Source organism: Rhinolophus sinicus, chromosome 7, assembly GCF_057876585.1.
Source record: "Rhinolophus sinicus isolate RSI-liver-muscle chromosome 7, RSI-T2T, whole genome shotgun sequence".
Taxonomy (NCBI): Eukaryota; Metazoa; Chordata; class Mammalia; order Chiroptera; family Rhinolophidae; genus Rhinolophus; species Rhinolophus sinicus.
The window spans coordinates 52,504,795-52,529,939 of NC_142507.1; the positions used below are offsets into that span (position 1 = coordinate 52,504,795).

At 46.9% G+C, this 25,145-nt stretch overlaps 2 protein-coding genes across 7 annotated transcripts in view; one reads left to right on the forward strand and one right to left on the reverse strand.

The window, feature by feature from the left end:
- The first annotated feature begins 1,812 nt into the window (after positions 1–1,812).
- On the forward strand, positions 1,813–4,208 carry PSMB4 (proteasome 20S subunit beta 4). 2 transcript variants are annotated; one of them, XM_019740043.3, is made up of 7 exons: positions 1,813–1,985; positions 2,176–2,382; positions 2,652–2,798; positions 3,006–3,087; positions 3,471–3,587; positions 3,807–3,895; positions 4,087–4,208. In XM_019740043.3, the coding sequence occupies exons 1-7, from the start codon at positions 1,846–1,848 to the stop codon at positions 4,097–4,099; spliced, it is 795 nt and encodes a 264-aa protein (XP_019595602.1). In that variant the 5' UTR covers positions 1,813–1,845; the 3' UTR covers positions 4,100–4,208. The 2 variants fall into 2 exon arrangements, with proteins under 2 accessions (XP_019595602.1, XP_088655735.1); XM_088799609.1 differs by lacking the exon at positions 4,087–4,208 and having other exon boundaries at positions 3,807–3,899.
- An 812-nt stretch (positions 4,209–5,020) lies between these two features.
- The window catches only part of POGZ (pogo transposable element derived with ZNF domain), a 40,314-nt gene continuing 20,189 nt past the window's right edge, over positions 5,021–25,145 (reverse strand). For 2 of the 5 annotated variants that reach the window (XM_074319207.2, XM_019740008.3), the window contains exons 4-19: positions 23,672–23,847; positions 22,637–22,745; positions 21,047–21,337; positions 20,747–20,965; positions 19,486–19,592; positions 18,494–18,831; positions 17,987–18,141; positions 13,528–13,628; positions 12,926–13,072; positions 10,545–10,679; positions 10,276–10,445; positions 9,985–10,125; positions 9,477–9,533; positions 9,177–9,289; positions 8,897–8,921; positions 6,566–8,765 (exon numbers count right to left, since the gene is read on the reverse strand). In XM_074319207.2, coding sequence (XP_074175308.1) covers positions 7,094–8,765; positions 8,897–8,921; positions 9,177–9,289; positions 9,477–9,533; positions 9,985–10,125; positions 10,276–10,445; positions 10,545–10,679; positions 12,926–13,072; positions 13,528–13,628; positions 17,987–18,141; positions 18,494–18,831; positions 19,486–19,592; positions 20,747–20,965; positions 21,047–21,337; positions 22,637–22,745; positions 23,672–23,847 — 3,956 coding nt within the window. In that variant the 3' untranslated portion in view covers positions 6,566–7,093. Of the gene's footprint in view, positions 8,766–8,896; positions 8,922–9,176; positions 9,290–9,476; positions 9,534–9,984; positions 10,126–10,275; positions 10,446–10,544; positions 10,680–12,925; positions 13,073–13,527; positions 13,629–17,986; positions 18,142–18,493; positions 18,832–19,485; positions 19,593–20,746; positions 20,966–21,046; positions 21,338–22,636; positions 22,746–23,671; positions 23,848–25,145 lie in introns of all 5 variants that reach the window. The other 3 variants (XM_074319210.2, XM_074319208.2, XM_074319209.2) reach the window with 2 other exon arrangements.

The window sequence follows — 25,145 nt, forward strand, 5'->3', positions numbered from 1 at the left end:
TTATGAGCATCAAAATGAATGTTTAAATCCATGAGTTCATAAAAATATAAAAGAGGCTTAACTGGCCACATGTAGATAATAATAGGGGCAAAGTCATCTTAAAAGCCATTAAAGAGAAAGAATCAAGCATTTATTCTGCCTTTCTTATATGAGCTTAACACTTAGTAACCAAAAGGTAAATAGGGTAAGTGTCTCTTTATGAAAATATTCAATCTAATGAATGCAAATAAAATAATAGAATCAGAATATCATCATTTTGTAACACCAAATGAATTAACCGAACAGCGGCAATTGCTAACATCACAAAAAAGAGAGACGACAAGGCACAATGGGCCTCCCGATGGAAGAACACACCACCACCTATAGTCTTGCCAAAGGCATCAAACCTCAGTCTGATCAGACCTCTGGATTGAATTGCTGTGCCCACATGCAGGAAATGCAGAGGACAGAAACACATGTTGAGTCACACCCTTAGTATGTAATCAGCAAACCCCACAGTACAGGCAGAAAGTAGGGTACACGGGTCAAACATCCTGGGGTCTTTAACAGATAAACTGATACAAAAAGAAAGGGATGGAGGAGGGAATCAGTAGATTAAGAAACTCAAAATACATATCAAATCAAAGAAATGAGAAAGACTTAAGTATAGTGTCCAGAGAAGCATACTTGGATGATAAAACTATAAAGAAATACAAGAGAGTGTTTATCATAAGTCAGAATAGTGGCTAATCTTTGGAGGGGGAGACAATTGTGATTGGGCCTGGGGTAGCTGAAGAAGTTCCAGTTCTTGGGTTGGGTGGTACTTTCAAGAGTGTTTGCCTTATCATTCATTAAGTCATACATTTGTTCTGTGTGGTTTTCTGCATGTGTTTTGGTTTTCAATTATACAGGTATAAAAAATCAAATCAGGGACTTCTAATTCCAGATGTGATAGGCTGATAATGGCTTACAAAGATATATCCACACCCAGATCTCGGGGACCTGTGAATGCTACCTTATTTGAAAAAGGTGGGTTTTTTGTTGTTGTTTTATTGTTGTTGTTTTTAAAGATTTTATTGGGGAAGGGGAACAGGACTTTATTGGGGAACAGTGTGTACTCCCAGGACTTTTTTCCAAGTCAAGTTTGTTGTCCTTTCAGTCTTAGTTGTGGAGGGCGCAGCTCAGCTCCAGGTCCAGTTGCCGTTGCTAGTTGTGGGGGGGGGGGGCGCAGTCCACCATCCCTTGTGGGACTCGAAGAATCAAACTGGTAACCTTGTGTTTGATAGCCCATGCTCCAACCAACTGAGCCATCCAGGAGGCAGCTCAGCTCAAGGTGGTGACATGTTCAATCTTAGTTGCAGGGGGCGCTGCCCACCATCCCTTGTGGGACTGGAGGAGTTGAACCGGCAACCTTGTGGTTGAGAGCCCACTGGCCCATGTGGGAATCCAACCCGCAGCCTTCGGAGTTAGGAGCATGGAGCTCTAACCGCCTGAGCCACCGGGCCGGCCCCTCATGGGGCGCTTTTTGACGAGGATCCAAAGAGGACAGAAGAAATGCGGCCTCCTCCCTAGGGGTCAGTGTCTTGAAGTGGACCCCCACACATACCTCCCACACCACTCTCTTCTTCCTTGAATTTGTGCGTCATAACCCTCTGACCTAGTCCACACGCTACTGCGGTGTGATATCATGTCACGCAACTCCCACTCTGGTTCCCGGTGGCTGCCCAGGGTGACGGGAGGCGCCCTCGTGACCTCACCAATGTGGCGGCTCGAAGCGGCTGGCAGGAAGGAGAGGTGTGGCACTCAAGGATCACTTCCGCTTCCGTTGGCGCAAGCGCTCTCATTTCTTCTGCTACCGTGACTAAGATGGAATCGTTTTGCGAGTCGCGGTCCGGACTGTGGGCTGGGGGCCCGGCCCCCGGGCAGTTTTACCGCATTCCGCCCACTCCCGGTGCCTTGGTGGACCCGGCGTCCGCGCTCCACGGCGGCCCGATTACGCGCACTCAGTAAGTTGTGGGAGGGCCCGGTGCGGCTGCCGGCGGCCTCCGAGACCCGGGATGGCGAGGGGGAAGCTCGCGGCGCAGAGGCCGGGGAGTGAAAGGAGCCGCGGAGAGGCCGGAGCGGAGCCCGCTGCGCGGGGAGCGCGCTCAGGCCCTTCCCCGCGCCGCCCCTCCAGGCCTCCCTCTCTCTGTCCAGGAACCCCATGGTGACCGGCACCTCGGTGCTGGGCGTGAAGTTTGACGGCGGAGTGGTGATTGCAGCAGACATGCTGGGCTCCTACGGTTCCCTGGCTCGTTTCCGCAACATCTCTCGCATTATGAGAGTCAACAACACCACCATGCTGGGGGCTTCCGGAGACTACGCTGATTTCCAGTATTTGAAGCAAGTTCTCGGCCAGATGGTGTAAGTCAAATGGAGAACAGGCCTAGCTCCCAAGTGGGGAGGGGGAGCCGCTGGTTTTTTCATCCCCGTCAGAAGTGCTAAGGTGGGGGCACTTGAGGCTGCAGCAGAGGACAGGGAGAGTGGTTGGGGGTCGCACAGTGAGCGTGCAGTGAATAGCTTTCCACATCAGGGAGTGTAAAAATGGGGAAGACTGTGTTGACGTCTTTTTTTGGGGGGGGATGGAAATCCCGACTTTCATGCTGTCCCTTTTCTGACCATTTCTTTCTAAGGATTGATGAGGAGTTGTTGGGAGATGGGCACAGCTACAGCCCTAGAGCTATTCACTCCTGGCTGACCAGGGCCATGTACAGCCGCCGGTCCAAGATGAACCCTCTGTGGAACACCATGGTCATCGGAGGCTATTCTGATGGAGAGAGGTTGATTTGAACATAGATCACTTATTTCCTTGACAACCTAACCTCTGGTGCCTGTGTAGGGTCTGTTTCTTACCCCTGAGTAAATCCCGCATCTAACTCCGATCCCATGAAATCCCGCTTCTAACTCAGACCCATGGCCCCCATCCTTCAGCTAAGATACAGGAACCTAAGGTGACATCAGTTCTTTGACCTGTTGTGTCCTGTTAGCTTCCTGGGTTACGTGGACATGCTCGGAGTCGCCTATGAGGCCCCTTCGCTGGCCACTGGTTATGGTGCATACTTGGCCCAGGTAAGCAGTCATTTGAGAGATGCGGGAGGGGGAAAGACAGAAGGTAGCGGGGCTTAGTGGGTTGTGTGATTGTTCTTCCCTTGAAATTCTGCCGTGAAGAACAGGTTAGGATCCCTACTGCTGGGCAGATGGTTCTCTTTGTGGTCCACTTACGTTCCGATGCCAATGTGGTACGTTCGGGAGTCAGTGGATATGTGGAAAGAGGACACCCTAGAACTTTCTTTTTAGGTAGGTCTTAGCACAAGTAAAGAGAGTTCCTTCTGGTGAGGCAACAGGTGGAATGTCACCTTTCCACTGATTTGTGCATGTTGCACCATGGATTTGAGACAAATAGTTTGGTATTCAGCCCGAGATCTCCCATGTTTTTTCCCCTTAATCTCTAGCCTCTGCTGCGAGAAACTCTGGAGAAGCAACCCGTGCTGAACCAGACTGAGGCCCGAGAGCTAGTGGAACGCTGCATGCGAGTGCTGTACTATCGAGATGCCCGTTCTTATAACCGGGTGAGGAGGGGTGTGAATAAAGGTGATGGGGCTCTAGTTGGCAGGTTCTGGATACTTGCAAATGCCTGGGGTCTCTGTGGTTTGAAGAACAGATTGCCCCATGTTACTGTCTCCTGTTTTCATACTAGGGCAAGACCCTCTACTTGACCTTTGACCAGGCCCGAGACCCCTTTCATGTGGGGGTGGGCATTTTCATTGAGAGCTCTGCTTTCTTTCCAGTTTCAAATCGCTACTGTAACCGAAAAAGGTGTTGAAATAGAGGGGCCACTGTCTGCAGAGACCAACTGGGATATTGCCCACATGATCAGGTGACTGAAATTAAAATTACAGTAGAAAAAAACAGGTGGTAGAGGAGCTGGGAGGCTCCTTGGCTTGCACTGAGCTGTGTTCTTATGGAATCTTGGGTGGCATGCGTTTTGGTTGGAGGATAGCGCTGCTTCTGGGAATTGATTCCTCTCCCTATGGCGTCACAATTTTATTATGTTCTCTTCCTTTTTAGCGGCTTTGAATGAAATACTGGAGGATTATCCAGAACCGAAATTGTACCCTTCTTCCAACTTTGAACTTGGCTGGTTCAAAGATAGACTTTTCTTTTTGTAAAATAAAACTCTCTTAAAATGCTTGCTGACTAGTTGTATTCTGTCTGACTAGGTCACACCAAGAGTGAAACCACTAAGTACTGCCATATGCCATTTCCCTCCCTGGTCAGAGAACCCTTTGGCTCTTGGTTTTTACAGCAAATAGTTCTCTGCATGACAATACAGAAGACCCACTACCAGCTTCATTTGGGTCTACTGAAGAAGGCAGCTTTGTGTAGAAGCCAGGCGTAATCCTTGTGTGATAACATAATTGGCTTTTGTGTTTAGTATTTTTCCACCCTTGCGCTAGATTCTAATATAGTTTCTGGTTAATGTTGGCTGCAAATGTGGTTTTAGTTAAAACACCATTTCAAAGAGCAATGTAGCGTCTATTAGAGCTGCTCTGTATAAGGTTACCCCCCCAGCTGAAGCCTACAGCCTCAATCCCTTCCCCATCCGACCTCCGTATGGGGAATACTAAGTAATTTCAACATTTAACCTAAACGTGTCTAAATCTAATTTCTAGTGCTGTCACAAAACCTCACACAAGTTGTTCATTAAAAAGTCCTAGTTGCAGCTGTGAGACGGTTGGGGGCATTAGCGAAATTCCACCCCTGGAATGGTGTTAAACCCAATTTAAAAAATACACCATAGGTAATTCTGATGCATATTCTCTAAACCTTTTTTAGAAAGTAGTGTAGTTAGCAAACCCAAAACTTACAGAAATTCAGTGACGTGAGAGCTGAGAAAACAAAACATCCCTCCATTTCTGTCATCCGTGATCACAAGTACATGTAAGCAAAACCATGAGCTTTCAATTCAAATATTCTACACATTCAGTCTCAACACAGAAAGTAGTCAATAAATACTTGTTTATTGATTAAACTGAATTATAAAAAAAAACCAAAAAAACTTCCTTCTACTACTAAGCCATGCAGGCGGAATCCACAAAGGTAACTCCCTGGCCAAAACCCAGCTGACCCACTGTTGGTATTATGGTCTTAAAAAAATTACCCAATGAGAAGTCCTAATGTGCAGAGGCCAGGAACCCAGCCCTAATGCTGGGGCTGCTGCAGCGACTACCAGAGGGGAGGATTAGGTCGCTGTAGACGTTGACCATAGTTCTTGATCTTTGTGAAAGGCAAAGGGTTGACTTGAAAGTCCATATTCTGTCAGTGGCATCAGGCGAAAAGCTGGGGAAGGGAAACCCAGAAAGATCCTCAGTTCAGTTTTCAGATGTACAGAGCTGGCCAAGCTGTTTATAGGAGGGGTCAGTCCAGTTCACTATATTATAGTGTTCTGGGGGTTAAAAAACAAAAAAATGGGGGTGAGGAGAACAGGTGGTAACAAACATCACACCTGTACCACCAGGCCCATCACATTTTGAACATTTGCCAGTCTGAAAGCCTATTAAAATAGGGTTACCTAGAAAATAAAAAAAAAAAACAAAACACATTGTTTATAAACCCATATCCCCTCATTTTATTAAATGTTCCACTTATGTACATTCTAAAGACGAACCATTTACAAGCCTGCAGGTTGCCTCCTCGGCTCACAGGAGGCAATGCTGCCGAAAGCCTCAGGATGGACAGAAGAATGGTGTAGCTGTGGGTAAAGTGGACTTGGATTTTTGTTCCTTTTCTCTGTATGTTATAGTACATTTTAGTTTATAACCATGAGTACATACAATTTTTTAAAAAATCTCTCATGCAAACTGTAGAAAAAATTTTCTCCTTGAAGCTGGCAGTGAAAAATAAAATTCCTGTCTTTTTCTTTGTGCACACCCCGTATGTTTCTTCTTCAGGTCAGATTCTTCTCTAAGCATTAAGAGAAACGGGAAAGCCACAGGGTAAAAGCAGGATTTCAACAAGTGGTCTGTCTTTCAAGTTCAACACTTAAGTTCTTGCACAATGAGCTCCTGGCTGTACATGTGGTCTCTTGAACAGGCACACTGTCCACTCAACAGATGAAGTTCAACAAGGCGGGGACTGCCCCTGGGGGGCCTGCAGGATGAAGACCCCACACTGGGAACAGTTCCCACCCTAACACTCGTGTGGTCACCTCAGTACCTCTTGCTTGCTAATGACTCGTGTATGAGGCTTTGTCCAGGGTGATGGTGTGAGAATGGGCGAAGGGGCCAAGGATGGCAAGTGCAAAGGATACTGATTTTGTCGTGTTTTTGTTGGAGGGTGGGAGGTGAGGGAACAAAATCTATTCATCATTCTGGATGACTCAAGGTGGTTTCATGCATTTTTAAAGCCACAATTTTATATCTAGAGTTGCTGTAGAAACCAACATCTCTGGAGAGGGAAGGTAAGAAAGGAGAAGGAAGAGAGAGTTCAGTGGGATTTTTTTTTTCCATTTTCGTTTTTATATAAAAGTGTTAAGACCACAATGAAAAAAGTTTTTTATCCATATATAATAAAGCAGTTTGTGAGCTACATAATTTTATCTTTCCCATCTTCAGAAATGTTCTCACATTGACAATGGTTGGATAGCATCATGCCGCCGTTGGCCACACAGTAAAACAAACTAACAAACTCAGATGTACTATGATACAATTGAGGTAAAAGGGGAAACAAAAAATTTAACATTCACCCACAAAGTATTTTTTGTCCTTTTCTTGATTTTGTCAGAAAAATACCAAACACAGTGATTTCAATTTTTAAAAAAAGTCACAAAAACCTGTTTTTAGCATAAGTGAATGACCAATGGGCCAGCTCCTCGGCTCAGACGTGATCACTATTGGTTTTCCTAATAATCCACAAATCCACAGGGAAGTATAAGTCAACATCAGGGGCAGCGGTGGCATAAAATTAAAAAATATAAACCAAATACCCCACCTGGTATACCCCGTTTTCCCTAAACCCCTCACCCCTCCCTCACACTTTCCCACCCCCACTCCACACCCCCTCTTGACCCCCACACTCAAATCTCCATCAGATCTAGGTCAGCTTCTTCAAAGCCGTAGAAAGACTCGGTCTCGCTTTCACCCTCAAAGAGCTGGTGAAGGCTCTCAGGCTCAACTGTCTCTTCAGGAGATGACCTGGGCCGGGGAGTGGAGGCCGAGGGCTCCTCAGACTGGTCCCCACTCAGCTTCAGCTGCTCCTCCAGGGAGGCGATTAGCTCCTCCTGCATGTCAGCATTTCTCGTGGGGGAGTTCATGTTGCCATCGGGGCCAGGCAGCACGCTGGCCACCAGGAAGGACCGCTGCACCAGCTCGGGACAGTCCCCAATGACGGCCAGCACCTCGGCCAGCCAGGCCAGCACCAGCTGCAGCAGGACAGCAGAATCACACGCCCTATCCGCCATTTCCCGGGCCTGCTCCTTCCACTTTTTGTGCAGGAAGTTCTTGACCGTTCGTTTGATGCACACATCTAACGGCTGGATTTTGGAGCTGCAGCCGGCTGGGACCACCGCGGGGAGAGTGCTGGAGGCACTGAGCAAAGCCAGCACCTCCTCTGACAGGTGGCTGCGGTGGCAGTCCATGACCAGCATGCCTTTGCTGCGCTGGCAGGCCGTGTGCTTCCGCCACACGCGGGTGGCCCACAGCTCCATGATCTCGTCGTCACTGTAGCCGCTCTCCTTGGCCTCCAGCAAGATGGAGTCCGGCATGTCAGCGGGCCGGTCCACGTGTCCTCGGTGGCAAACCAGGGTGGGGAGGACCGTGCCGTCGGCCAGAATGGCCAGCACCACGTCACACCACGGCTCCCCCGTGCCCACCGTCTGCAGGGCGTTCTCCTTGCGGTCGTCGCTGCTCAGCACCTCTGTATCCAGGAACAAGGAGATCTCATCAATGGCCACGATCATAGCCAAGGGGAGGTCCTGGTTGTGGATCTGCCGCTGGACGAACTCAATGAAGAGTCCCGCGCTCTCCGCCACATCCTTCGGCAGCGTGTGCGCCACGGCGCGCCGTGCGTGGGGCGTCAGGTGGTGCCGCAGCATGAAGCGCACGGCCCACTCGTAGGAGATCTTAAACCCCCCCTCCAGAGAACGTCCTATTTTGGTGGCCTTCTGGAACAAGGTCTCCTCATTCACGGGCAGCTGCTGCTCTCGCTGGGTCAGCACCCACTCAGCCAGTTTCTCTTCTGCCTCGAAGCTCAGGTATTTGCCCTCTAGGTTCTCCCCCTGCGAGGCCTGGAAGCGCCGGAGCCAACGGCGGATGCGCCGCTGCGGGTTCCGGAAATGTTCGGCCGCCTGCTCGGTGTTACAGCACAGGGCGAACAGGACCGCGCGGAGCTTCTTCACGGACAGCTGCTCCTTCTTGCCGATCCCACCGCTGTTCCCGCCCCCCGAGATGGGCTCAGGATCCTGGGTGGCTGGGCTCCCTTCGTCCTGCTCATCCACATTCAGACATTCGGCCCCCTCTGCAGCCAAGGGCGGCAGGGCTGAGGGCTGGGGGTGGGTGGAGGTTGGCGGAGGGGTGGTGGTGGCAGCTGGTGACGGGAGTGCCTGGGCCACAGGAGGCGGCAGCTCTGCAGGATCAGCTGGGGCGGCCCCCGCAGACTTCACAGTGGCAGCTTTGTTAGAGGGGAGGGAAGGGGGAGGGTACATATTCTTCAAGTTCCGGTCATGCACTCGGTCACGCGTCTGGCCATGCCTAAGGGTCAGCAAAGAGAGGAAGACTCAGTTAAACCAGGAAAATGAAACGATAACAGTAACAGTAATTAATAATAGTCAAGACCAAACACACTGCGAAATAGAAGTGAAACCATGAAGGGAGTCTGTTACCTTGAGTGAGATATCCAGGTCAGTCCTGTGAAAAAATGAGACAATAGAAAAAGTTAGCTCCGTGGAGAAACGAGCCTTCCAAAGACAGTGTCTGGGATTTCAACCAGAAAAGCAAAGCGACTACCTGCTCAGTCTTATACACACTTCAGCTTGGAACGCTCCCACTGGGTGGAGTATGTGGAAAGAGTGGATGGTTAGGCCCCGCAGGGATGCTTCTGGCGCACTGTCACCTGTCTCCTCCTCGTTTTTTCTTGCCCTCCCAGCCCCCTCTCCTACTCACCTCGCGGCAGGATGCTGCTGGATCTGTGCGAGGGGTTGAATACCAAATGCTTGGCCATGGCGTCTCCCACAGAGGTGACAAAGGTACAGGAAGTGCAGGCCAGCTTGATGCCACTACGAGAGAGAGCCACGAGAACCTAAGACACACGCAGCAGGAACGGGACGCTAGAGAGTGAAGCTATGAGGCTTACTTAATAAAGGGGCGTCCCTCCTTATCTATTCACATGCCCACCCTCCCCAAACAGGTACAAGGATCCAATGTAAAAACTTGAAAAATTAAGAGACCGTCAGTTTTCCTTACCTCACAGAATTTTTAAACAAAGCCAAATACTTGGGGCTCTTCCGTGGAACATGATTGCTGAGAAACAAAGAAACAGTGGTGTGAGTCCCAGGGTTCTGTGGGCTGGACTAGACATCGGCACCACCGACAGAGCCCCAGCAACGAGATCCCCTTCTATGCATCCTAGCTCAGCTCAAGCCCGCTTTCCTATCGTATTACTATTTTCACCAACACACATGTGAACCCTGGGGGCCTGTGGAAATGCACACTGGACCGAGCAGGCTGGGGCAGGGCCCAGCGGCTGCGCTCCTAACGTGCTTCCGGGAGCGGGGCCGGTCCTTGGACCACACCTGGAGAAGGTCCCGCCAGAGCAGAGCAAGAGCAGCCAGCCATGTGAACACTGCTGGCTGCTTCCCCTGCTCGGAGAGGGACAACAGCTCTAAGAGTTGGAGGAGAAAACCTGCTGTGCGAACAGGGGAGGGTCCTGAGGGAAACTCCCCGAGGGAAACCCTGGTTACCCGTGACTTACTTGATCATGTGGTTGGCATACGCTCGAGAGCAGCACGTGCTATAGCGACAGAGAGAGCAGTGAACATAAGTTGGGAAATGATTCGGGAAATCCGGGATCTCAAAGCTGCACTCCAGACACGTCTGCCGGCCCATGACACTCCTGTCAAGCAACAGGGAAGATGCTCATCACTGCCTCTGGAGCCCCCACCTGCAGGGACTTCAGGCGACAGACGGTGCGGTGTGCACAGGCCACCACACCGCACAGGCCACAGGCACCCAACCCCCCCAGCCTCTAGCAGGAGGCACTGACATTTTCCGGACGGCTCTCTTCTGGATGCTGCGCTGGACGGGGGGGTAGAGGAAGACGGGCAGAGGGTCTGTTGAGCTCAGCGGTCCTGCCTCCTGCAAGGCGCTGGCAGGTGCATCACTGGAGGAGACGGGGACAGTTCGTGGCTGCCCTCGGGAAGCCCGGATTGTCACCTGTGGGTCAAGCAAAGGGACGATGAGACATGCGCAAGCGCAGACTGGAAAGCCCTCCTCCTCCCGGGTCCGTACGGGAAACGGTGCCAAAGCCTCTACCTTGGTGCCTGGTTTCAAACCTTCCAGCTGTTTGGGTTTACGGAAGGTTTTATGGTGCTGAAGCTTGTGTTCAATTTTGTCCTTGGCGAAGAGAAACTGCAGCCGGCATTTGTTGCAGTGATAAACGTTCCTCTTCTGAATGGGGGGAAAAGAGCGAGAGTCTTTTAATGGTTCCCAGTGAATTTTCTTTCCTGAGAAGGAGGCCAACCACAGCATTCCTCCCACCTTTCTGTTGGTGACTTAAGAATAAGAAAGTAATACGCGACCCCACAGCCAAACACTAGAATCCCCACCTCCCACGCTCCCAAAAAAAGGTGGGCTCAAAGCCAGGAAGACTAGCTCCCCAAACCATGTCTCCCTAAGTCACTGTGGTCACCTGGATGCGTGGTTAGGCTTCACCTGCCCCTGCTTTATCTTTACAATAAGGACATGCCACCTACTTCTGGACAGTGTTCGTTCTCATTTTTTTAAAATGCAAGAAAATGTCCATGGTGAAAAGAAATCATACTTCTTATTCTATGCTCCTTCATATTGTAAGTTTGCCTTCAACTCTGGCCCTCGATCCCTTTGCACAGAAACAACGTGCTCCTCATTTCTGTGATGGACAGTCTGCGTCTAATGATGTAACAGACACTTGTCTCTTTCCCTTTCTTTTCCTTTTACAACGTAAATGGCCGTGCTCTTCCACACCTTGCTGGTTTTCCTGTTAACACACCAGCCGACACAGATGCCTCCCTGTAGGATTCCGATGGCTGAGCAGTGAGGTTCTCTCCCCTAGGAGGCCATAGCCTCCGAGCTACAAGTGACAATCTCCATGCCGCTACCTGGACATCCAGAGGACGATCAGCATCACTACTGTGCAGCTGAGTGCGTGCACGTGCGGTGTGTGCTCGTGCACCCACGGGCACCCATCTTGTTCTCCATGTTGTGCCCTCTCTGCTCCTTCGCTCTCCTCTAGCAGCTCCTTTCTTGTAGCATTTTACAAGGCCATGTCTATCCCATCTTAAAAACAGCGACGACAAATTCTCCCTGGCCGCCCCTTTCCCAGGATCTATCACCCTCAGGCCCCACCTTCCGAGACAAACTGCTTTAAGGAAGTGGCCTCCATTTCCTTCCCTCTCATCATTTGTCCTGCTGAACCCCGAATTCCACCCCACCAACAAAACGCTCCGGTTAAAGGTCAACTTATAGGCTGAAACTAAAGGTCAGCCTCTAAGTTTTTACCTTCCTGACACCTTCCGGTAACATCTTGATCACACCCTTTTCTTCAAAACACTTTCTCCTTCCCTCAGCTTCCATGACACCAAAAGTCTGCTTTTCCTGCTGGGACTATGGCCCCGGCTTTGTGGATGGAGACTTAGGGCCCTAAGCATCTTACTCTCAGTGGTGGGGATGAGTGGTGGGTGGCGGCATGGCACTTACACGTTTCAAATCCACTGCATTCATGTAACGATGGCTCCTAAGCACCTTTCTACAACCCAGGCTCTTCTTCCAGGCCGACACGCCAGCGACCTGCTCGATAAGCAGCCACAGAGCATCGCAGACTCTGCCACCTCAGGACACTCGTGTTTCTCTCACTACATCGTCCCACCACTCACCCACATGCTCATGCAGCATCTCAGGCACCAGGTTTTAACTCCTCCCTTGCGACCTTCACCTAATCCGCCCAAGGCATAAATACCACTGCACTTGTCAGCATCTCGCAACTCTCCCCTTCTTCTTCATTTCAAATGCCAAAAGCCACTATCATCTCTCACCTAAACTGAACAGGCCGTTGGCTGGATGGTCTCCCTGACTCTAGTCTTAATCTCCTTCAATTCACTGTCCTCAGCGCAGCCCGTGGCATCATAACTAAAAGCGAATTTGAACACATCACTCCAGGACTTAAACACCCCTCTCATGGCTTCCCAATGACTTAATGAAAGTTGAAACTCCTTTTCACGGTTACAAAATTCTCCACGGTGTTCCCTACCTTCCACCCTACTCCGTACCCTACACTCCAACTATTCTGAGTTGTTTTCAGTTCCCGGAAGCACCACTCTCTCGCCTGTGCCTCTGAGCACACTCTGAGCGCACGGTTCTGTTCCACCTCTCTGGCCCATCTTTGCTCGCCCTTCCCGTCTTCAACACCCTTCCTCGCTCGGCTCCCAGAACAGGTATGTGCATTTCTGCATCCTCTATTTCCGCTAACACAACATTCGTCATGCTTTATTGTACTGTTTAGTTTCTCGCTTGCCACGTAGCCCAATGCAATGCGTATAACCAAAATTCAATAAACTTTTGCCAACATATCTATCTTCTTCTGTACGAAAATGACTTGCCTAGATTAGTAGCTGTAAATTTAAAAAATGCTTGTATGGGAACCGCTCGGTGCCTGGTACCTGGTGCCTCATGTAATGCTGCTGGAAGGCATTGCCGTTTTTGAAGACCTTCAGGCAATAGGGGCAGAGCAGGTGCCGCGTGTCCTCGTGGATCATCCGGAAATGGACGTCTACCTCAGAGTAGAGTGACGAGCGGTACTGACACACCTGAGGCACAGGACAGGGGACGTCAGCTAAGAGGAAGCCAACCACCGAGGCCCCAACAAAGAGGAAGCAACAAAAACGTTAAAACATGAAAGAATTTTCCTGAATGTACAGGAATCAAATTCTTATTCTGACTTTGTAATACAGGCCTCTGTTTGGGATGAATTCAGCCGTGAATTGAGGTAAAAATGGGGAAGGACAGGGAAGTCTGAGAACAATCCACGTTCTGTGACTAGAGGAGCAGAGTTTTCTCTGTCCAGCTCCAAAGGGCACGTTCAGGAGACAGACTCTCCCTTACTACACACATATGCTCCTTCATGTTTTCTCCTCCTCCTGCGTCTCCTCAACGTGCCTGAAACTGAGTGTGTGCGGTAACATTCAGCAATGGTCACGAGTGGATTCTTTATATTCAGCCTGAGAGCAGGAGGGCCAACGCTCCCTGGAGAGATGGGCCATACCTGGCAAACGTAAGGCATCTCTCCAGGCTTATGAGTGTCCTTCATATGCTGGAGAAACAGCGGCTCACTCTCGAACGCCCACTCACAGATCTTGCACTTGGCTGTAAGAAGAAAAGCAATCGATAACTCGCCCTGAAAGTAAGAGCACAGTCCTCCCGGCTCACTGGGTTTTCTTGGACTTGTCCATCTTCATTCCCAGTAGTCAGGAAAACCACTGAGTCTCTGCTATTCTTGCTTTAAAATGGTTCCGTCTTAACATGGGTGTTGCTGGTAACAACTGACCTTGCCTCGAGCTGCGACTTCTTACCAAAGCTCCATTCTAGATCGTGAACTGTCTGCCACACCTTTCTAATGGGACATTCGACCATCAACCCTCTCCTGCTTCCCACTGTTTCCCTCTTCACTCCCTCACCTCCTCCTGGGCTCAAACCTTGGGCACTATCTGACTCCAAACCCCTGTGTTCTGTCACCATTATTTCAAAATGCATTTAGGAATTGTCACTTCTCCATTCCCCCAGACAAAAACTCGGTAGAAGTCCGTATGATTGCCTACTGCTAATTGGCTTACTTCCAATACCTCCTGCTTCTCCAATGAATACAGTATCTAGTTTTTCATACCATTGCCAAATGAATTCCTTCAAAATACATTACTTACTCCTCTGCTTAAGGACAATGATTACCTCTCATGAATAATTCAACAAACATTTATTGAACATCTACTGAGTACTAATAAGAATTTGTCCTCAAAAAACTGACAGTCATGAACAGAAGTTCTTGCCTTGTTTATGAGTTATTGTTGTTCCAGTATTAACAAATTTGAGATAACTGTGAATTTGGCCATTTTGTCAAGCTTTATAAGGCAGCAATTCTGAATTTTTGGGAAACATTTCAATTGCTACACATTTTGAATTACATAAGCAAAATAAAGATAGGTATTTGTATTTTTCTTACTGTCACTGGAATTACTGTCACTTTTTTGTAACTATGGAAATTGTAAATTTGAAGCTTTGAGCACTTATGGACAACGTCCAACCCGTCCCCCCAAAACGTGAATGAAATCTAGGTAAGTCCTTAAAGTAAAATAAACAAAAAAACCCCAGGTTTTCAATCTGGGGTCCAGGGAAGAGGTCTCAGGAAATGTAGGGTATCCTCTGAAATTAATTTGCAAAAGAGGAAAATGTCTATTTTTCTGGGAAGAGAATTGACAAGTTTTGTGTTCATTCTCTTAAGGGTCTACAACTCACTTCGAACCACTGCCGAAAGGTACATTAGGCGTTAGGAGGACACAGATACAGAAATAGGAATGAGAAAAGCTGTACGATACGTAAGCTGCACCTTGAAAGGAGAATGGGGCTTTGCAGACAGAGGAGCCGCGAGACGACCAAGAGCAAAGGCATGGCGGTACGTAAGAGCCTGCCATGTTTGGGGAACAGCAACCAGTGGCATGATGGTACTTTCTCTCATTCTGTCTCCCTTAGCTCTTAATTCCATTCGCTCACCCACCTGCTTTATTTTTTTCCCTTTTCTAGAACACCTGTGAGCATTGGTTTTTCCAACCTTCTGTCCAAGCCTTTCTTATTCCATGTTTTCCCTGGGCATCTCGTTCAACCTCAAAGGTTTCCTACAACCTACACATCAGCTCTAGTGTTATCCCTGTCACACATCATCAATAATGACGTTTACTAAGCAATTTCTAATGCAAAAATACCGTGCTAACAGTTATGTGTATTCTCTCACACCCAGAAAATCAGTGGGACAGGAACCTAAGACATCGTGGGTTTAAGAGATTCCGGTAACCTTTCTCATCCGTTCTGCAGGAAGAAGCTGGTGAGGAACCAGATGCAGGAGGGAGAAGAGCTGCCTTTCCCGAGTGGCTGCCCCGACACGGGCCCGGCCGGCACCCTCACCTCACCTCACCTCACCGCCTAGCAGTCTCCCACTTTGAGAAAACAGGTGTGAGCACTACAGCTCCTGCTTCCTGTTCTCCAAATAATGGGAGGATGGAGTCCTTACGCCTTCCTAGGCTCGTCCAACCGCATCACTCCATGCAGTCCAAGATTTCATCAAGCAGGTCGTTTTCCCTCTCGAGCCTTTTCCACACAGGACCCGCCCAACCTGGACACGGTGAAGCCCCTTGAAGCATCTGCTGCTCAGTCCTACCCACCTCTCCCTCCGTTTACTGCCCTTAAACGGGAATGAAGAGAAACCTAATGCCGCTGTGACTCTGCTGTTACCGTAATTAAATATAATGACCCACTGACGCTTGCAGACAATTCAGGGAATGTGACAATGGACTAGGTATTAGCTAATACTAAGGTTTTATGATTAATTCTCTTAAGTCTTGAAGGTACTCTGGCTATATTGAGAAAATTATACTTATGTTTTTAGATACATACTGAAGTATTTAGGACAAAATATCACTGTGTCTATAATTTTAAAACACCAGAAAGTGAAAAAAAAAAAAAAATTTCAAAGTTAAAGGAAAGCAGTGGGTCCCAGAACATTAACATTAAAAACCATACTACTCGCATGCAGCATCCGCTATGGGTGCAGGAAAAGGATCCAAGAACAAAATTGATACGTAAGCTAAAAGTCGGGGATGACAGACAGCAGTAAGCCACGAGAGAAGGATTGATGAACTTCTGCATTGCCTTTTTCTTTTCCACAAGGAAAAACTTATCTTTCCTATGTATAGTCCGTATGTCCTCACAAATGGACTAACAAAACCCACCGACCAGATTCTGTATTAACTGCGTTAGACGTTGTCACCGGGAAGAGCAGGTAAGTTATCTGGGCTGCCTGTCACTGACGGTGAAGAATTCTGGGTCTTAACCAGACCGAGCTGGCGCCTCTGCTGCTACACTGCGGTGCCGTTATGGCTGATTTCAATACCCACTCTCCCCGCAAACGAGTCGCCCTGTGTCCCACTGTGCAATGTGGTAACTGCCGGGGACGTATGCTCAGGGAACACCTGAAATGTGTGAGCCCAGACCGAGATCTGCTCTGAGAGCACTACTACATATACCAGGTTTCAAAAAAAATGGTTTTAAAATTCGTTTATTTTTAAAATTTTACGTATAGTTGGTACCCAATATTATATTAGTTTCAGGTGTATACACAGTGACTCGACATTTCTATACCTTATGATGTCATCACCACACTGAGTCTAGCAATCATCTGTCACTGTGCAAATATATGAAAAATCTGTTTTCTTAATGGAAAAAAGTCATTTTAAAATCTTGCTTCACCTTTATTTAAAATGGCTACGAAAAGCCCTAAAATTAGAAGCGTGGCTCACACTATACTTCCACTGAGCGGCATGAGCCTCAGCCACCCATGGCAGCCCCAGCCCCTTGCCGCTGTGACCAAGGCCAAGGAGGGAGGAAGGGGAAGCGTTTGCCTTGGAAGAAACAGATTCTGGAAACACACAGGAGGGTACGGCCCGTTCTTCGTCTGCACAATAGTGTGTGTGAGTGCAATGCCTGGGACTCACACCGCCACTCTGGGGGCCGGAGACAGGATAAAGAAAGGGCGGGAAGCAGAGCCCTCAAGTTCTGGGCATGAAGCCCTCTGTGACAGGATACAACACATGTCCTTGCTGTTTAATGGCTTTCTAGGCAAGGTTTTTAATTTGCAGCAGAAGCATCCAGAACACACGCGTATTTCTGGTCCCTCTGTGCTTGCTCATGCCGTTTCCCATCACCTAAGAGCTTTTCTTCTCTCTATCCATTAAAACCTTTCTTGTATTTAAAGACTAAAAATTTAAGCATGACTTTCTGGGAAACCCAGCCACAGGGATCGTTCCTCTTCTCTGAACTATTGGACTATTGAGAGCACACAACGCCTATGTGTATAATAAATATACTGTGCTGTTCTCACATTTCCCCACATGTACGTAAGTTTTGTTCCTGCGACAAAACTAGAAGTCCCTTGCAGGACACAGGAAGTATTCTAGAGGACTGGGGTCAAATCCTCACAATGTCCCCTTACTGTGACTTGAGTTTTCTGAGCTCGTGGCTAGCCCATGTTCCCTCATCTGTGCAGTGTAGGTAACACTCCGACTTGCACTTCACTGAAAGCACTGTCTCAACGGTAAAGTACTTCGTAACATGATCTTTTCTCTTACATAAAACCTGCCAGGGACTAGCTAAAATGGAGGTCCCAATGTAGACGCTCCTTCTATAAAAGGACTTAGGTAACAAACCCATTACATGTATCTCTCTCCAGTCCCCGACTAACTCAGGATCTAGCCCTGAACTCAAGTCGTGCTGAACAGAACAGAAGTCAGGCTTGTAAGGAAACAGTGTACATGAAGTAAGGCATTGATGACAAATCTACAAACAACTTCCTCTATCGTGTTACCCACGTGAATACAAGTAAATATAACCGGCTCCCCCTAGTGCCAATTACTGATAAAGAGCTAAGTGGAGCCCTTGAGTTGAAGAGTTTCCAGACTTACTAGTTGATTCATAGGGACTATGGACATTTTCCAAGTGGCACTGGAGCTGGAAGGGAGTGGAAAACTGGCGATAACAGTGCTGGCAGATAGTGTGGCCATCCACCTCCCCGTTCTGCTGATCGAGCTCTACGTGGTGTTTCATATGGTTCATGAACCTGCAGAAGCACAAGGTACAGACAACATGTAAAAGTCAGTAGCCTTGGAGACATGACAGACTCACAGAAGAGACATTACCTGCCCCCTCGCCCCCACATTCCCGTTAGGGAACGAAGAGTTCTGTGGAAGGAGATACACTGGTCTCCCTTCCTCTACCCAAGGGTGTCTTTTATTTATTAAAAGATACCTATAGTAATAGCTAAGGTACTCGCTATGGATTTTGTAATAATGATAATCCTTAGCAAGACTGGACAATAGAACCATTCCCCAAAGGGAAAGACTTATTAAACAGGTAAGAAAATGTCAGTCCTCTCTTCTCCACAGTAACGTCCAAGGCTCTCAGACACTCACCGAATGTTGTTCTTTAGCCTTTTGGTACAATGTGGGCATCGGAAAGACGTGGCGACCTTAGGGAAGTTTGTGAGTTGGGCTACTTTGCCACCGTCCCGTCCATAGTAGAAGTCATCCACTAGCATGATGAGCTTGGTCTGGACAGCGTCACCCACATTCTCATTTGGCTCTGGGACTTTTGTAGGTGGTGACAGCGCAGGAATTGGTGTAGAAGAGGGTGTGGAAGCAACAGGAGCTGTTTTCTCAGGGGACGGGGGCTTTGCTGCTGACGGGACACTGGGTTCGGAATCCAGAGACTTTCCTTTCTTCTGGTATTCGACCATTTCCGGGCAACAGTACTATCAAGAAAGAAGACATCGATCATTCTGGCTCTCCTGGGGTCTAGGGTGTGCTACTCCCCCAAGTCCAGAACATTCCTTGGTAAGTTTGGCTCTAGGTGTCCTCATCCAGCTTTCGCTCTCCAGTTTTCTACAGCATTTCCAAGATTCACTCTTTTTCTAGTGTATATGTATTTACAGCCACGTGCCACTCCAAACACCGTATCTTGTACTTCTCTTTCCTGCCTGAGCTCCTGTAACCACTCACTAGCTTAACTTGGTTCTGAGCCCCCTGGCAGGAGGAAGTTCCGACCTCTGCATGTGGACTAATGTCAAAGCACAAAGGCTAGAAACGCAACTGGTTAGCAGCTCCCGACTCATCTGACAATACAGCCAACTTGGTTTGGGTTCTGATTCTAACACACCTGTTCTCCTGGGCAGTTTCAAGACCTACCACCACTAAGGAGCCAAGGTTGCATATGTTCTGATCTATCTGAGGGTCTTTAAGTGTATCCTACCACAAGCACAGCTCTTCCAACCCAGTCCCAAAGAGAAAGTAACCCTTAAAAAGCCCCCATCATTGTAGAGCCCCTGCTTCACAAGTTCCCAATATGACAGGAGGTACGCAGCAGTAGCCCTTTAAGTTGGATGCCCATCACAGGCCATATCACTTACACACATGTGACCTCTCAAAGCTTCGGTTACACGGAATTGAGCGTTACACCGTGGACATATTTTCCGTCCACCATCTTGGAGGTCAAACACGGGGACAGAAGAGGTCACTGGAAGAAGTGAGAAGCATTGATGAGATTAAGAAGGTGATACTGGAAACAGATTACTGGCCTTTTGAAAAAAGGTTCCACACTCCCTGAAGGGCCTATCGAGGTTGGTCAGCAAGCACGAGCTCATTAGTAGGCACGCTGCTTTCATCCTTTCTCCTACCTCTAGGCCAAGGGTCAGCAAACCATAGCTCATAGACCAAATCCAGCCAGCGGCCAGTTTCTGTTTGGACCATGAGCATGTTTAGCACCTTTTCATGGACTCAATGACTATAATGTATCTTCTCTGGAGAAATGTCTAGTCAACTCCTTTGCCCATTTTTAAATTGGGTTGTTTGTTCTTTTGTTGTTGACTTGTAGAAATTCTTTATACATTCTAGATATTAACCCTTTACCAGAAATACGATTTGCAAATATTTTCTCCCATTCAGTGGGTTGCCTTTTCACTGCTGATAGTATCCTTTGATACGGTCTTACTTTTTTTTTTTTTTTTTTTGTTACCTGTGTTTTTGGTGTCATATGTAAGAAATCACTGCCAAACCTAACGTCATGAAGCTTTTCCCCTGTGTTTTCTTCTAAGAGTTTTACAGTTTTAGCTCTGCTGTTTAGTAGGTCTTCGATTCACTGAGTTCATTTTTGTATCCAGTAAGGGTCTACCCTTCATATTTTTGGATGTGGATATTTGGTTTTTCCAACACCATTTTTACATTTTTAAATGGTTGAAATAAAAGCAAGAGTAAGATCTTCTGCCATGTGAAAATTATAGGACATTCAGAGTCCCTAAGTACTTCCGGTGAAGCTCCGCCACGCTCATTCAGTTACACACTGCCTGTGGCTGCTTTGCATACAATGCAGAGTTGAATACCTGTGACACAGACCATGTCGTCCATACAGCCTAACCTACTTACTATCTGGTCCTTTACAGAAAAAGCGTGCCGACCCCTGATCTAGACCGCTGAAAACCCTCACGTTCATATCCTTCTACACCTGAAAACCTCTCGACCAAATCCCGACTTTCAAACCTTGTTTGGAAATCCAGCTCCTCGATGGAGCCATCCTTTGATGGTCCCACCCATGCCTGCTCAGTCAATCCATTTCACCCACCTACAAAGCACGTCCACAGAATTCCTTGTAGCTGATTCGCAAGGTTACTGTACCTTTCACTGAGGACTCAGGTCCGCTGGTTCTCTGAGAGCCATGGGCAGAGCTGTTGTTGGATACCACCATCGGCCCGGGACTCTGGCCCAGGGAAGGGATGGTGTTAAGGGTATTCACCAGTTTGGCCACTTCATTGCTATTTTCACCTGTAACCCCAGGTCGCTTCACAGTGACAAAGCTGGTAATGCTCACTGCAGGTGGAGAGGGAAAGGAGGGAGCTATGTTGGCCAAGTGAGAATCATCTGTTCTCCACCCACCACCCCGTCCCAGCTCTGCTGTCTCCTCTCCCCGAGCCTCACCTAGCTTGGGATTCGGGGTCTGGTTGGACTGGCCTGGAGGCTGAACGGCTAGCTGCCCCAAGGAGGTCGGCTGTGTGGCGGTGGGAGTGGTGGAAGTACTGGGAGTGGACTTGGTCTGCTGGGACTGGGACTGTGGGACGGTGCTTCGAATGGTGAGAGTGGCTGGGATGACGGTGGTGAAGGTGTTGGTGGTGGGCCTCACGGGCATGGTGGAGCCTGGCCTCACTGGGGTCATCTGAGAGAACACCTGGGGGACTCCAACTGTCGGCTTAACAAACTGGGTACCTGGGGCTTCAAAAGAGAGACAAAGAAAAGTGCCACATCTTGGTCAATAAGCTCACCTAGAATACATCCCCCCTGTCTCTATTGGAAATACTGGGATAGGAAGAGGTTATTTCCCCAAAATGATTGGTGACCATCAGAGGTTACCAAGAGTAGCACAGAGTCTCATATCTGAGAAAGTACTAGGCATTCAAGCCTACTACTAAAAGAAATTAGCCTACATAACCAGCCTTAAGAACATTTAACTGAAGAAAGAAGATTCCCATCAACTCTTCCCCAAAACCCCTTACACGCTCGCTGCCTTTTCTAGTCTAAGAATACAACCAGGAGTAGCTTGACTTTGGTACTGGAAGAGAAAGAACGGGCATAGCATAGGAGGCTATATGGGTATGTACAGGCCCAAAGGGCAGACTTGGTCCTGGAAAAAGCAATCTTGCTTTCTCAGAATACTAAAGGAGTCTTCCATTCTTTTATAATAAACAAACTCAAATAGAAGACCAACTATTCAACTAGGATGTCCCAAAGATGAGAGTCTCCTGGCTCAGCTATAGACAATTCCACTGACATATGAGTATATTTAAGAAACATCAGAACTACATAGGATCAACTCAAAGACTGAAGGCAAAACAAAAACAAAAAATAACCCCCAAAAAACTACCTCTATGGGCGCTGAGAACAATAAAACTTAGGAAGACAAACTATAAAGACACCCTTACAACAACTCAACTATTCTTTTTTGGGCCTGAATTATAGTAAATTTAGACACTAAATAAAGAACTGGGGGAAAATTACAAGATTTTTAAAAATTATCTTTCACTTCAGTTTCTTAAAAAAAAAAACAAAAACTAACTAGACAATATTTATCCTCAAAGGGTATGTCATTTGTTTAACTTATATCTAAAATCTATGCTATAAAATTAAAGCAAAATAGAGTTTATAATCCCACCACGTATATGAGTAGAATTATAAGGAATACAAAATTTGGGAGTTTGCATTAATAATATTCCTCCGGGACAACAAACTTACTAGCTGACTCAATGATGAGAAATAGAAAACTGACTATATAAATAAACCCAGTTTTACTACCTCCTATAGGGTGGTAAAAAGTAAAAAGGGAAATAAATAAAACCACCACCCTGGCCAAAGGTTAGAAACAGTATTCAAAAAAACAGGTTTAAATTAATATGAGGTTTATAGTTTTAGATTTTCCTTAAATACACTTTGTAAATGACCTAGAGTGTGTTGAGACAATAAAAACAAATCTTCTGGATGTGAGTGGATTCCACATGGACAGACATTTTTCCTTACCTGGGACTAGTGTAATTGGTCTAACCGTTTGGCCTTGCTGTACGTTCAGCACAATCCCAACCTGATTCATTGCATTTTGTACAGGCCGGACATTTCTTACAGGAAATCCCTGCGTTAAAAAGCAAAGTGATCTTTAACATAGAGACCCGCTAATGCCAGCAGAGACTGCAGTCAGGCCTACATCCAAAAAACTTCCCCCACTCTTACCTAGTAGTACCCTCTCTGGAGCTTTTAAATGACTGAGATGGAGCAATTTAGGGATTCTGGCAAACTTTTGAGTAACAAAATATGGAAACTGGAGAACAGGCTTGGGTGCATATGAGCAAAAATGAAAATCTACTTCCTGTCTTAAAAAAAAACTTCAGCTTAAAAAAAACTCATCCAAAGACTGGACCCTAACGTGCTAAAGACACAGAAGGGAAAAATAAAATAACTAGCAGTTATTCACCAGAGTGATTCAACATACACATAATTGTAAGGAATTGTTCCAAGTCCACTTCAAAGGCCATGAACCTCGGACAAATTTCTAAGAGAAGACTTTGTAACTGAGGAAGCCACAGGCAAAGAGGCGAATCTGCCTTTGCACCCCACGTCCAGCATTAGGTTTTCCACTTCAATGCACATGATGTAGCAAATAAGTCATCTTCCTTCTCTTCAAAGATCTGCCCACACCTCACCAATTTCACCTGGATTTCCAGAAGCCAACAAACTCACCCCATTTTAACAAAGACGGTTCAAGCAAAGGGCGAGAAGCCCTGAGGGCCAAGTGATAAGGCTTCTGAACCCAAGCTTTCCCATTAATTTCTGCCCAAACCTCCATCAAATCACTTAATAGCCCACTAAGGGGGATGAAGAGGAAATCAGCTAGCTGTAAGCTATGTTAGGCTTTCCACAAAAGTCAGCATCAATTTACAAAACAGCCAATGAGAAAGCGAGCTCAAAAGACAGGATGCAGGACCGTTTCTCATGATGTCACAGACTCTAAGGCAGATACTCTCCTCTGCACCAAGTCCCAGGATCCCGAGTCCTACTCACCTGTGTGGTGATGAATATGGGCTGTGAGGCCACAGGGGCACTAGTCACATGATTGGCATTCTGCATGACCTGGACAGGCCTCAGTACTGGCTGACTAACCATTGTGCCCAGACCCGGGGCTGGATTCTGGGTGAGGATGAGCGGCTGGCCGCCTTGTTGGACCAAAGAATTGCCAGCTAAAGGGTGAAAGGGAGAAAAAACAGGAACATAAGAAAACAAACCCACATTTTGTGAGAAACATTATGATCTTAGATAAGAAATGGTGTCCCAGATATCAAAATATCCAAGACTATCACTCACCTCAGGTTTAACGTCACCAAATTCACCAAAAATTTAAGCTTCACCCAAATCTACAACTAACAGAAAAACAGGTAGGTAGGGGAGGTTCACTAACATCTCCCCTATGTATCTTAACTACGGATGTCTTAAAATATTAAGACCTCTACATGACTATTACTTTGACTAATTATTTAGGTGACCACACATAATCTCCCCATACCAAATCAGCCAAACAAAATAACATATAAGTTTTTTTTTCCTAAAAAAACAAACAAATTTTCCTTGAAAAAAAATTAAAAAAACCAAAAGCACCACATTTAACCTATTTTGTCAGAATGTAGTTTGCTGCTAACCCATCTTAATCCTTTTACAAGAGGAATACTCATCAACAAACATTAATTCAGCGAGTATACAGAATTTAAAGAGTGGCATCTCTTCCTAGTGAGTCAAATCTCAGAAATGCAAAACTCTAAACAAGCCCTACCTTTTACAGGTGTGGGAACACAGAGAGTGGCAGGCTACCTTCTCTCCATGTTAAGACTGATAAGGAAAAGACCTGGTCAAAAACTAACCCACATCAAGTAAAGATATCACTTCAGAAGATAATAATTCATTCATGAATAAGTATTAATGGATATTATAAATACTAATAAGGTGGGCAATTATTGAAATATTCTAAATTCTTTTTCATTTGTGAGAAAAGCAATTTTTAAAATGTTTTTAAGTCCTCCATTTACTACATAGGGCTGAAAAATCCTTATTACAAAGAATACAGTTTCCTAATTACAAAGAATACTTCAAAACCAGACAAAATTTCAGGGAGCCCATATACCTATATCAAAGACGAAAGCAACACACTGCCCCGCCTTTTTACCTCCAATCACCAGAATGGGATGGAGTCCTCTGAACTGTATGTTCTACTTGACAATGAGTCTCTGCCGTTAGCTACAAAGTTAGGCCAGGAGAGGAGGTTTACAGGTGGCTATTAATGGGCCAACGGTGGCTTGTCCCACATTCTCCCAGAAACTGAGAGCCCATCAGTGGACTAGACCCTCACAGTTACTGGGCCAGCAGACTAGTGATTACAGAGGTTGACAGATAAACAAAAAATTCAACAAGTTCTATCTAAACTAACTATGCTGGCAATTTATTGAATATATAGATTTTAAATCTAAATGTTTTATTATGGAGAAGT